The sequence below is a fragment of the Eptatretus burgeri genome, chromosome 18 (assembly GCF_056783735.1).
Source record: "Eptatretus burgeri isolate ZD-2024b chromosome 18, Ebu_testis_v1, whole genome shotgun sequence".
In the NCBI taxonomy this organism is placed as follows: Eukaryota; Metazoa; Chordata; class Myxini; order Myxiniformes; family Myxinidae; genus Eptatretus; species Eptatretus burgeri.
In genome coordinates this window covers 46,108,251-46,122,422 of record NC_140978.1, presented here as the reverse complement: position 1 = coordinate 46,122,422, position 14,172 = coordinate 46,108,251, and the positions used below count along the sequence as shown (strand labels likewise).

Below are 14,172 nucleotides of genomic sequence, written 5' to 3'. Positions count from 1 at the left end.
GTTCATGTAAGGTAAGTCCACTCTATCGGTTGAAACCTGTCAATCTCAGTGCATGCAGCCTTTCTTGCTTTCTTTGACAGTGACACGGATGTTACCTTCCTGGCTGCATTCTGATCAGCATGAGGGTGTTGATATGCATCGTGAGTCGTGCCATGCATCGTGGTGCCATCTGGTGCATTTTCGTGGAAGTCCAAAATGTCAATGGCACATTGCGTGAACAGCCCAGATTGCATATTTGTAGGCAGGAAAACACCATCATCTTCTTCAGTAGTCTGTGCCATGGATGTGATGCATCTCCGATTGCCCTGATATAATCAATACAGTTGCCAAATCAATTTAACAATGTTACCACTCCCTTTCTTCATGTCTGTTGAAGTACATGTTGTGCTGTACCAACGTGTTTTGGCATAGGAATATCTGCAATTAGAGCACACGTATCTTGGACAAGATTCAGTACTTTCTTGTTATCAGTCATTCGATTACACTTTGCCTGATTCATTCAACTCCGGAGTAGCTTTCGTTATCATCCAGGCAACTGCAATGCAATCAGGAGCAACTTCATACGATATGGCAATTGTATGATATTCTTCCTTTCTCAGCTGCTTCATCTCCAGGGCCTTGTCTTTGACATCTCTCGGTACAATTTTGGCTGAATCGGACACAATCATTTTCTTTTCACGGTTTATGTTTGCAGCATCAGAGCAAGGAGTTTCATCATCATCATTCTTATTCATCTGTGCAGCCTTGGACAGGAGATAACCAACTGACATGCTGACAACCAACCAACAACAGATGAGCACACGATTGACGACTGTCAGTTTTTGTGGAACCAACATCACCATGGCTGATGAAGTATTCGCTCAGTCGTTTCTTCAGGATAGAGGACCTACAGCTAGTGTTCAGCATACCATTTTCCAACAACCAAGCTCTGTATTTAAAACGGAGCACACTTAAGAAAATGATCGTCTCTGTCACGAGACAATTTGTCGTCAATGTAGGTTATCAGCCATTTCAAGCCGTCATTCCTCAGAATTATTGGGCCACTTGTTTGAAGTATGTTTTCATGCATTATTCATGGCAACTGAGGGCGAGTGCTACCACGTCAATGCATTGTTCACCATAGCCCTGAATGTGATGATGCCGCATCACAATGTTCTCCAGTTCTCATGCTTTCTCCAAAATTGAATATTGTCCATCAGAAGTTTCAATGAAACTGAACTTATGATTTCCTTTTTTGTCTGTTTTTCACAAATAAAGCATGCGCTCTGAAAATCAATGGTATCTGTTGATCGGCACAGAACTCTCAACGGTGGAACCACTGTCAGTGCTCGGACTGGCTTCATCAGCATTCGGCTCAGTAAATGACTTTGCCTTCTGTGCAACAGTTTTTTATTTTATTGTTGGAAGCATTTCTGCATTTAGGGTGGTATTGTGGGGATTTTTGGATAAATGCCTCATCTCCATCAGATAATTCACCTCTCAACCTGGAAGCTGTGTCGTCTGGCCTTTTTTGACATAACATATGTCAGTGCTGGAAGTCTGCCAGCTGTAACCCTCTGTGGAGTTTCCTTTACAGGCTTCTGGCATATAATATGCTCTGTGAAGTCAGTAGATGACCATTTCATTTTGTGCACATCTGCCATCTTATGACATTACTGGATTATTTGAAAGCACATCATAATCACATTAGTTTCATCCTGCAGGCATAGTGACTGAAAGTTGGATCGGTAAAACAAATCTTAAATAATTCAAAAAATATTAAATAATTATTGTCTGCCATGCCCTGGAATCTTGGTTGTCTGAAACATAAATATGCATTTGTCATGTATTTAAAAAAAAAGTCATTGACCAACAGACTTCGATAAATGGGGATAAAATAACCAAGTCATGCTATTATATTGTTCCATCAATTGATCTTTTAATTGAAGAATATGTAACTGTACCAAAACACTATTTATCGGTAATCCATTTGTCCAAATCTTACATATTGTTGCAGACCCGGGGTCGGGGGCAAGAAGTCCACGAGGGGGGTGAAGCAACCTCGGGTTCCCACCACACTCTCCGGAGTCGCAGGCCGTTGCACACGGATAACTCCGTGACGCGGCGGGTCGCTAATCGACCGTGAATGCCAATAACTCAACCACGTGAATTAAGGTCCTCCGTCTAATGGAAACCGGCTACCTAATGGTCATGTGATTTAATTACCGTGGGCCACACCCGCGGTACGCCTTGTTCAAACTGGATCAGATGCAGCCAAGCGCAACTGCCCAAGGACGTACCGGCTAGAAAAACAGATCGTTGGGGGATAACGTCCCGGCTAGGTGAGGATACGGACCATGCTGGACCAATGAAGGAAAAGACAAAAACGAGCTGGGAACATTTCTACATAAGCATTTATTTCCACTCAAGTGAGGAAAGGTATGTGGCACAGTGAATGGGGTTTATTATTATGTACAGCAGGGCTTGCAAGGAAAATTGTGTGGTGCGACAAAAGGCAAGCAATTTACAAAAGCTGACACTGAGCAGACTTATCCCATTATATTTTCTACAATCTTAACTTATGCTATGACAGGCGCCATCACAAACACAAACACATACAAACCCGAGGAAGATTAGATAGCCAGAAGGAAGGAAGGAAGGAGAGCAAATGAAGACTAAAGGCCTCTCAATACCTGGCACGGTCGGACGACCGCAACTTTGCGGGACGCTCCGTTTGAGCGATTCTACCTGAAGAGTCGGCGTGTTATCTCCTGCTTAATCACTTTGCCGTGGCTCATGGAAACGGGTGCTCCGCACTGGTCCAGAAGAACGTCGTCGCACACGAACCACGAGTGTAGATGCAGCGACAGCAGACGAGTCACAGTGAAGAGAGGGTGGAACAGAGAGGCGAAGGAGAGGGTGAGGTAAACAGACCAAGATGAAGGCGAAGCAGGCAAGTAAAAAAAAGCAGAGAGTGGCCACTTCGCGATCCTCCTTTTATAAGCCCCGGGCGAAGAGTGGGATGACGACCCGAAGTGACGCGCCGTGACCCGAATCGCGCTTCCTTCTTGGTCCACGGCGGTCAGAGCCCCACCCTGCCAGGCTCCTGGGGCCGGAAGAGGTCTCATGCGCCCTCCCCTCCCCCCCCGTGCGCCCATTCGGGGCATCCCCGGCGAGATGCGGTTGGTGCTGTTAACGTGGTTGGCCTGTTCCGGCACGACACGGTCCGAGTGGCCTGGGCAATGCAGCGCGCGTCTCTTTGGTGGCAAACTGTATCGATGAGGAGATGCGAGGAGGCACGGGATGATTTTTCCCGTGTGCGGGAGATGTTGGTTGTAAAGGTGGTGAGTTTTTGGTGAGTGAAGGTTGAGCAAGGTGAGACGCCGTTGTAAATTGGCACGCAGATTTTGAATGAAAAGGGCACGCCATGCGTGCACTGGGCAGCGAGTTTGTTCATGTGGTGATTATCTCACAGGTGGCTGCTTGGGTGCTGTGCTTGACTTGATTTGTACCATGGATAAAAATAAAGGTTTGGATGGAAGATAAAGGTATAATTAGGCCTAGCTGTAAGACCCATGCAACGCACTTCGTCCCGTTAACCCACCAGACATAAGGGGAAGATCTGACTGCATGAAGACTAACAAAATCACTGCCTGGGGATCACTGTATGTTGAATGCCATCGCCTTGGAGGCATGCGGTTTTGCAGGACCGCAACAGTATGTTTTGGTCGCAACGAGTTTGTCTGTCCTTTCTGCAAGTGCAAACCATTTGACCTCGAGCTACCAAGGAAACAGTGCGTAAAGCATGGGATCTGTAACAACACTGCATTTGACTGCACCTGCACATGAACAAGTGTTCGATTTGGCGCAATTCCAGATTTTGGTGCATTTTTCCCAAAAATCGGTCCCATCATTTTCTGCCACATCAGGTCCTGTCATGTGTGTAATGGTTGTAACACAAAGTTAATGTGGCAATGTTTTTTTTGCAGTTTTCGAAAGTTTCGAAAAAAAAAAAAAGAAGCCTTTTGTGTTAAACCTTATTTCCTTTAAAGTCGGGAAATAATGTGAAATTTATCCCGGGCAATGCCGGGTACCTCAGCTAGTATATTATACACAGAGATTTACATTTAGTAATATGTGCAAGAGTCAGTACGTTCTCCGACGCAAGTCGTGGAAATTGTCAATCTGGGGTGTCCTCCGTAAATAATTTTTTTAGAGGTATCACAAAATATATGGCAGAGCAGGCCCCATGATTATTCATCTCGATGCACCAATCTAACAAAAAAAAAAAACTGAGGTCTGCTTTCCACACTAAACCATATCCAGTCCATCCCAAAATAGATGGCTTTTTGCAATGTGTATCATTGACGAAAGCAACTTCCCCTCGAGTATGTTGTGTGTATTAGAAGATGGCATTGATGAGATTTGATGTGCCAGTAATGAGTTACCTGTGCCAGGGAAAAAGTAGTTGCCGTACTTATGGAAGGATACTGTCATGACCCGGTCGGTGAGGTAGAACGCCTCTTGTACACCATCCCCATGGTGGATATCAATGTCGATGTACAGCACACGTGGGTTGTATCTGAAATAATATTGCTAAGTTAACTGTGTGTGCACAGGCCACTTGTAACACTCGTCTTTCAACAAAATTAACCAAAGTTTTACAAAGCAAATGTAACAACAGCATTCCACATGAGGGCCTCAGTCACAATTTGTATCATATTCCTGGAACGATTCACAAGAATCACAGAAATGAACCACATTTAAAATAAACTGGAAAACCTGTGCAACAGCTGGCAATTTCTCACACCTCCACTCGACAGGTGTGTGTCTAACTGAAGCTTTACGCAGACATGTTTTTGGATATTTGTCGAAATAAAGCTTTACGCAGACATGTTTTTGGATATTTGTCAAAATAAAGCTTTATGCAGCCATGTTTTTGGATATTGGTCGAAATAAAGCTTTACGCAGACATGTTTTTGGATATTTGTCAAAATAAAGCTTTATGCAGCCATGTTTTTGGATATTGGTCGAAATAAAGCTTTATGCAGACATGTTTTTGGATATTTGTCGAAATAAAGCTTTACGCAGACATGTTTTTGGATATTTGTCAAAATAAAGCTTTATGCAGACATGTTTTTGGATATTGGTCGAAATAAAGCTTTATGCAGACATGTTTTGGATAGTGTCAACATAAAGCTTTACGCAGACAAGTTTTTGGATATTTGTCAAAATAAAGCTTTATGCAGCCATGTTTTTGGATATTGGTCGAAATAAAGCTTTATGCAGACATGTTTTTGGATATTGGTCGAAATAAAGCTTTATGCAGACATGTTTTGGATATTTGTCAAAATAAAGCTTTATGCAGACATGTTTTTGGATATTTGTCAAAATAAAGCTTTACGCAGACATGTTTTGGATATTTGTCAACATAAAGCTTTATGCAGACACGTTTTTGGATATTTGTCGAAATAAAGCTTTACGCAGACATGTTTTTGGATATTTGTCAAAATAAAGCTTTACGCAGCCATGTTTTTGGATATTGGTCGAAATAAAGCTTTATGCAGACATGTTTTGGATATTTGTCAACATAAAGCTTTATGCAGACATGTTTTTGGATATTTGTCGAAATAAAGCTTTACGCAGACATGTTTTTGGATATTTGTCAAAATAAAGCTTTATGCAGATATATTTTTGGATACTTGTCAAAATAAAGCTTTATGCAGACATGTTTTTGGATATTTGTCGAAATAAAGCTTTATGCAGACATGTTTTTGGATATTGGTCGAAATAAAGCTTTATGCAGACATGTTTTTGGATATTGGTCGAAATAAAGCTTTATGCAGACATGTTTTTGGATATTTGTCAAAATAAAGCTTTATGCAGACATGTTTTTGGATATTTGTCGAAATAAAGTTTTACACAGACATATTTTTGGATATTTGTCAAAATAAAGCTTTATGCAACCATGTTTTTGGATATTGGTCGAAATAAAGCTTTATGCAGACATGTTTTTGGATATTTGTCGAAATAAAGCTTTATGCAGACATGTTTTTGGATATTTGTCGAAATAAAGCTTTATGCAGACATGTTTTTGGATATTTGTCGAAATAAAGTTTTACACAGACATATTTTTGGATATTTGTCAAAATAAAGCTTTATGCAACCATGTTTTTGGATATTGGTCGAAATAAAGCTTTATGCAGACATGTTTTTGGATATTTGTCGAAATAAAGCTTTATGCAGACATGTTTTTGGATATTTGTCGAAATAAAGCTTTATGCAGACATGTTTTTGGATATTTGTCGAAATAAAGTTTTACACAGACATATTTTTGGATATTTGTCAAAATAAAGCTTTATGCAACCATGTTTTTGGATATTGGTCGAAATAAAGCTTTATGCAGACATGTTTTTGGATATTTGTCGAAATAAAGCTTTATGCAGACATGTTTTTGGATATTTGTCGAAATAAAGCTTTACGCAGACACGTTTTTGGATATTTGTCAAAATAAAGCTTTATGCAACCATGTTTTTGGATATTGGTCAAAATAAAGCTTTACGCAGACATGTTTTGGACATTTGTCAATATAAAGATTTATGCAGCCATGTTTTTGGATATTGGTTGAAAAAAAGCTTTATGCAGATATGTTTTTGGATATTTGTCGAAATAAATCTTTATGCAGCCATGTTTTTGGATATTGGTCGAAACAAAGCTTTATACCGATATGTTTTTGGATATTTGTCAAAATAAAGTTTTATGCAGGCATGTTTTTGGATATTGGTCGAAATAAAGCTTTATGCAGATAAGTTTTTGGATATTTGTCGAAATAAAGCTTTACGCAGACATGTTTTCAATATTTGTCAAAAATCAAGCTTCATGCAGCCATGTTTTTGGATATTGGTCAAAATAAAGCTTTATGCAGACATGTTTTTGGATATTTGTCGAAATAAAGCTTTATGCAGACATGTTTTTGGATATTGGTCGAAATAAAGCTTTACGCAGACATGTTTATGGATATTTGTCGAAATAAAGCTTTATGCAGACAGGTTTTTGGATATTTGTCGAAATAAAGCTTTATGCAGACATGTTTTTGGATATTTGTCGAAATAAAGCGTTACGCAGACATGTTTTTGGGTATTTGTCGAAATAAAGCTTTATGCAGCCATGTTTTTGGATATTGGTCGAAATAAAGCATTTCGCAGATATGTTTTTGGATATTCATCAAAATAAAGTTTTATGCAGACAAACTTTTGGATATTGGTCGAAATAAAGCTTTATGCAGATATGTTTTTAGATATTGGTCGAAATAAAGCTTTATGCAGACATGTTTTTGGATATCGGTCGAAATAAAGTTTTATGCAGACATGTTTTTGGATATTGGTCGAAATAAAGCTTTATGCAGATATGTTTTTGGATATTTGTCAAAATAAAGCTTAATGCAGATATGTTTTTGGATATTTCTCAAAATAAAGCTTTATGCAGACATGTTTTTGCTATCTCCTTGGATATTTCGTCATGCAATGCAATTTCAATATGTGATAAGCAAAGATCTATTTTCATTGACACTCCAGCACAGATGATAAATGTAAGATGTGTGCACGTCACAAATAAATAAAACAAATTCCCATTTACTAATTAAAAGAAGAGTTCATGAAGTGTAAAAAAAACATCCAGCCAGATTGACTCTGTGGCATCCATTGCCTTAACTGAATGCATATCCACAACTCATTACTCCAGTTCTCTCCACGGTAACAATCAGAAACTTACTTGAGTAGTTCCAAAATTCCGATGACAATATCATTGACGTAACAGAAGCCTGAAGCCTGAGAATGAAAATGAACAAGAAATAACATTGGTCAATAAACCAAAAAGAAACATAAAATAAACAAAAACTTTAGAAGGATTTCTTAATAACATGGTCCAAGCAGATTGGTAACAAATCACCTCAAATTTCTTTGCATGATGAAGTCCACCAGACCAATTGATGGCAATATCACACATCTGCAAACAAACAGTGACCCTTCAGTGCAAAACTCAAAACAAACCAAGAAGTCATGAATGTATGAGACCAAGAAAATAAAGTCGATTTTATTCTCAATCAAATAATGCAGGTGTATCATACAATTGCATCATGTGTGACAATGCAGGGTAAGGATGGCATTTTTGACCACTTGGAACCCCACTTTCCCGCATATAACACGAGTAATCATGCTGCAAGGATGGCCGTGACACCACAAAAAGTGCACCATTATGGAGCAGCGAGAAGCAGTCAGGTTAATGCTCAGTGAAGATGTGAAAGTGTTACATTCTTCTGAAAAAGACTGCACAATATGGTACAAACTTGATGCCAATGGGGAAATGTGTATGAATGGCAAGAACAGTATGAATGGTTTACAAAAGGAAGTTCAAGGCCTCTGTGGCAGAAGATACTGGTCACATGGGCCAGTGTTCATCACATGTAATTGTTCGTCCTTGAGAACTCCTCGCTGTTCCATAACGGTGAATTATTGTAGTGGAGTAGCCATTTTTTCAGAACGGACCTTGTAACACTCGGCTTGAATGTTCATCAAATAACATAAAGTATATAATACATCTCAAAAATGTAAAGGGTTGTCAGTATTTCTCCATCCAGCCGCACAAGGGCGTACAGGACTCCATCACACACAGGGCTCGATAAACAGGTACATTCAGGGGACTCTCAGTTCAATTGTTTGGTGAAGTGCAGTCACCTGAAGTGAAGCCAGGGACTAGAACTGAGGCAGTTAAGGGTTGGAAGAGGTAAAAGCAGTACGTAGCGCTAGCCTGTTCGTGCCTCACCACATGTATGTTCATGGGCACTTAGATCTGCCTGCACACATGCCCTCATGTTGATTGCGCGGACGATGAACTACACGTCCTCCAGTCCACACAAACTACACACTCGATGTCCTCCAGCGAGCACGCAAGATCTCATCATCTCAGCCACACGCTCACCTTTAGTTAATCTCATCTCACTATCCCATTCACCATGAGTTAATCTCAACATCTCATTCCCACACTCGGTAATTTGGTGGTGGTGGCTAGCTTAAGAACCACTTGGTGGTGGCTGGCTTAAGAACCTAGGGTCTTGAGTTCAAGCTCGTCGGGCCGTTGCATTAACACCAGGTACGGTCGACTCAGCCTGTCATCCTTCCGAGGTCGGCAAAATGAGTACCAGCATGCTGGTAACAAGGGTACTGCATCAGTGGCACAGCCACACCCCCAGAAAATGATGCAGCCAAGCAGTCACAGGCTGCATATGAATACATAAATAGCTCCCACACTCACCTTTACTTATTACCCTCGCCGAAGGAGGGGGCATTGCATCTGGGTCCGCTTGTTTGTCTGTTTTTTTGTTTGTCCATCCACACAGAACTTTCGTATTTTTCTCCGCAACCGCTTGTCGGATGGAGACAAAATTTTCACCATTGGTGCGACTACTCATGTAGAATGTTTTAATAATTATGACATCATAGGTCACGTGGTGTGGCAGCCATATTAGATCTCTAACTGAAAAAATGGAAAAACTTTGGACCTCTGTATCTTTGAAACCACACCAAGGAAAAAATTGAAACTTGGCACATGGGTAAGTACTCTTCATGGGAAATGCGATTTTTTTTATGAGGTCATAGGTGTCCTAGTTATGATGTCATAATTGTATATGTAGAACGCCACATCCAATCAGTATGAAAAATTTTGAGGGTCATCTCGGGATAAAATGGTCCAGAGAAAAAATTTTTTCATTACGTCATCGGTCACGTGATTCGGCAGCCACATTGTTAAAAATAACAAAATAAAAATAAAAAAACCCTTCAAAAATCTTCTTCTCTGAAGTGGATGAATAAATTGAGGTGAAACTATACACGTATGACCACCTGTCGATGAGGAACAAAAGGTTCACATCATATATATCATATCATAGGTCACATGGTTGGCAGCCATATTACCCTAAAACCTTTAAAAATACACCACTCAAAAGAAGTCCCGGTGAGGGTCTGGACTCTCTGATTGTTCTTTTTCTTGTTACTTTTGTTATTATTATTATTATTATTATTATTATTATTATTATTTTTGCATCCCTCTTCCCTGCCCTTCTAAACCAGGCAGCAGTAGGTCGAGTAAAATTTGTGTTTTCTGTGTGCATCTTGTTAGGCTCCAATCAGGAGTTGTACCATTGTGTCAAAATATTTTGGGTTACAAGTTTGTTCTGTTATATATTGTACACTCAAAATTGTTGTGTTTAATCCAGTGAAAGAAGAGACTTTCTTTCCTCAGTGACGTCAATCACTGCTCGGCCATCTGGGGCCTAGCCACATGTGGGCAGGGTAAAATTGGGGCATCATTGAACATACAGGATGTCTCAAAAAGGATGCTTACACATTTTAAAGATGTCTAAAAAAATATGTACACACATTTTAAGAGAGAAAAACTACCAATTACACACCTGAGAAAAGGTCGATATTTGGTGTGCAGAAACATTAGTTTGTGGCACATGTTGAACTATCGCCGATGTTCAAATTGACCATCGTCAGCCTCTAGGCACTGGTGACACCAGCGAACAACTGAATGACAAACAATCAGCACCGTATGTGTTGGGATGACTGCCTTCTTGACACGAATGTTCAGATTTTCAGAGGACCAATACACACAATAACGTTGGTTCACTATACTGCTGAGCTTGAATGGCGTCTCATCTGACCAAACAACCATGTCCACAATCGGTGGACTTATAATGAATGGCATGTAGCGATATGTCGATATCAAGTGTTGTTTTTTTTTTTGACGGGTGAGACCACAGAGACAACAGGTAAAGCCCGCAGTGTATTTTACGTTAGCACACTGTGTGTGCAAGATACACACAGCGTGCACATGCTTATTCCTAAATAAAACGTATGGTCTTACTGACCACATATGTGCTGCTCAGCTAAAATTAGCACACTCGATGATGACATATTATATGCACACCAATATTGGCACATGCAATGATGACATGTACACTATCGATATCTGTAATCGGTACAGGCAGCCATTCGAAAGCACACCCAATTCATATAAAATCGTATAAAACAAGAGCCAGAATTGCTTTGCATTACATGTCCCCTTCCGGTCCCAATGAATGTTCGGGAGATAAAAATTTGTTTGTGTTTAACACACGCTCGAGCCGGTACGAGAACCATAATGAAAAAGAAGAAACTCTGAATTTTCTGAGTTTAAAAGGGCATAACTCCATGAAAAACTTATGAAACGTCCTGAAACTCAAATTTGTTCTGTAACTTATCATAGTAGAGCTGTTACCAAGTTCAAGTTGAATATGTTAAAGGGTATGGGGAAAAAAAACTGGAAAAACCACAGGTGGGACGGACATAAAACCTAAAGTCCCCTCGGGTGATACCAGTAGGGGACGAATAACCAATTGCTTACGAGAAAGCTGTGAGGACAAAGGAAAACGCAATTGCTCGTGAATAGAAGAAATATATACATATATATATATATATATATATATATATATATATATATATATATATATATATATATATATATATATATATATATATATATATATATATATATATATATATATATATATATATATACACGCACGCATGTGCGCGCGCACGCGCACACACACACGCACACACCTTTTTGTGACATCCTGTAATTGAATTTTGAATGAATATGTTTTTGCTTTCTGCAAGTTCATTTCAATCACAGTCATAAATGTGTCATCAGTGTGTACGACACCCTGTAAATGTAAAAAGGGGGGAGATAAGATGATGTAAGAAGCACCCATTATCGAATAAACCACCTTCCAAAAAAATAAAAATAAAAACCATGCAATGGCAGAACACAGTGCACAGTGGACACTGACGAAGAAAAAGGTTGAAAAGATGAACATGATGGATATAAAACATCAAAAAAATAATCAATCATCACTTAAAGAATCATGAAGAAAGGTTGTGGGTGTTTCTCCACACAGACCCAACACATTGAGTCTACCGAACAGGATTTTTCTGGGTCATGGTGTAACAGCTCACTACATACCTTATTGTTCAGCTGTGTAGCACCTTGCAGAGATGCTCCGGTATAACGTGAACAGAAATCGAAGAGACCAGGAAACACGGGACTGCCAAGAGACAGTGAAATAATAGTGGGCATGAGATTAAACATTGAAGAGAGATTATGGAACAAATGACAAAAGGAACACACAAACTCATGAAAGATCCAAAGACAAGGTGGGCTATCTTATGTGTTAGGCATGGATATGAAGGTGAGGACTTGCTATGAACATGGATTGAGATTATAAGATGATTCTCACCAATCATCCCCTACGTTGAAAGCGTTGAGGCTTTTGGTGAAACCTTGAATGTTATGCGGCGTGACACGTTGTAGGAAGTCGATGTATTCCTCAGAGTGAAAACGGCACATGTCGTGCTGCGAAGCTCGGTACGGCTTGTATACCTGGAGAGAAACAAGCGCCACAAAACACGTACGACTCAATCAACTCAGGTGGACGGACCGCATTTCTATTCCAGACTTGAAGACATGAGGGCTTGTGTAAATGCATTATGGAAGTCGTGCTGTTCACTCGTACGGTGCATATTATTGTCATGTATATACCAGCAGTACAACCGATAGGTCGTGGCAGGCCCACGTGAAATGAAAAGAAGGCAAAACGCATCAGAAGTTCATTCGTCCCACATACCAAGGTAATGGAGGACTCAACATAGACAAGTTTGATGATGTGTAAATGTGTTTAATTGCAAACCAAGGTAATCACTCCTCATAGAAATGTATATTCAAATTAATAAACAAACAGTTTGGATTCACAGATGTCATTTTCTACATCGAATATGCAAACTTAAGTTCCTTGATGGGAAACATGCAGACTAAACCGAAGAGAAAGGCTTTGAACCCACACGTAGTTTTTCACATCATCCCAGTCGGTCACCAATCACGCCGAAGGACCAGAAGGATATTTAGATGAACTGAACCTCATTTGAGGACGATGATGTCCGTGGCCGTTGGACCACATGGATCAAGGGGTTAACGGCACCCCAAACACATTCTCACATGATATGATAGGATCGCATGTCAATCTTTGGTGAGATTTTGGATATCATTTACGTTAAGTGCATCATCTTTGCTTTCCTGATGATCTTCCCAAAATGTTTCCGTGCTTTGTCCCCACCATCGCCTGCCCCCAAGTTTTTGCAGGGTGCACACGGTCCACCATCCACCCCCTTCTGGTGAAACTACCTAAATCCACCGATACTCATTTGTTCCTCTTTTTTCCAACCTGGAGATTCAACTTCCACATTCTCTTCAATCTCACTCTTCCCTCCAGGTCTTCAAGGCAGGTGTTCACCATGGCTCTTCCACGAGTCTTGACTATATAAACAAAACAAACAAAAATGAAATAATACACCCGAGCGGGTTTGACGGTCAGCTCGGATACAAAACTTGATGCAACTGAGTGTTAATCAACTTTAGCGACCACAGAAAGTGAAAACCGAATTCAAATTGAATTTAAAATAAACGCGTGAGGCCGCTCGAAGCAAAAATCTCCATATTCTAGGAATCATTCCCAACATCATTAAACAATTTTCAAACCCGCGTTTATGGCCATGAAAAAAACACTCTGAGTGTGTGCATTTAATGGCTGTATTTAGGACAGAGCTGAACCCCAACTAAAAAGGACCCTCGGGCCACCGAGAAGCTCAATCACTGCACGGCGTCACGTGACCAGCCAGCTCGCCGGTGGATGAAGTGCCCTAACAAAATCTTAAAACGTCCGTTTTTCACCGGAATTTTCAGATACTTGTGGAGCACATCCTCAAACCATCTAAAATATAAACATTAATCTCACAGATGCTACGTATAAGCAGTCCCTCAGGAGGACAGGTTACGAAGTGAAGCAGTGAATGGAAAGCAAGTGGTGTCCCTTCCAGAGTCTCACGGTTATTTGAATTGAATACCCCATCGCTGCAATGCATTCCACACAGGATATAAACATTCAATTTTCACAAAACTTGATGCAACCGAGTGTTAATCAACCTTAGCGACGATGAAAAGTGAAAACAGAATTTAAATTGAACTTAAAATTACCGCGAGAAGCCGTGTTGAAGTCAACGGACCTCGTGTTGCCCAATAAACAGGGCCAGACGACACAAG

At 40.2% G+C, this 14,172-nt stretch overlaps 1 protein-coding gene across 5 annotated transcripts in view; it reads right to left on the bottom strand.

Moving 5' to 3' along the window:
- HDAC3 (histone deacetylase 3) overlaps nucleotides 1-14,172 on the bottom strand; it is a 72,980-nt gene that overhangs the window by 25,160 nt on the left and 33,648 nt on the right. For all 5 annotated transcript variants that reach the window (XM_085864168.1, XM_085864165.1, XM_085864170.1 and 2 more), the window contains 5 exons: nucleotides 12,317-12,459; nucleotides 12,043-12,124; nucleotides 7,927-7,983; nucleotides 7,750-7,805; nucleotides 4,428-4,561 (listed from right to left, as the gene is read on the bottom strand). In XM_085864168.1, coding sequence (XP_085720294.1) covers nucleotides 4,428-4,561; nucleotides 7,750-7,805; nucleotides 7,927-7,983; nucleotides 12,043-12,124; nucleotides 12,317-12,459 — 472 coding nt within the window. The remainder of the gene's footprint in view (nucleotides 1-4,427; nucleotides 4,562-7,749; nucleotides 7,806-7,926; nucleotides 7,984-12,042; nucleotides 12,125-12,316; nucleotides 12,460-14,172) is intronic.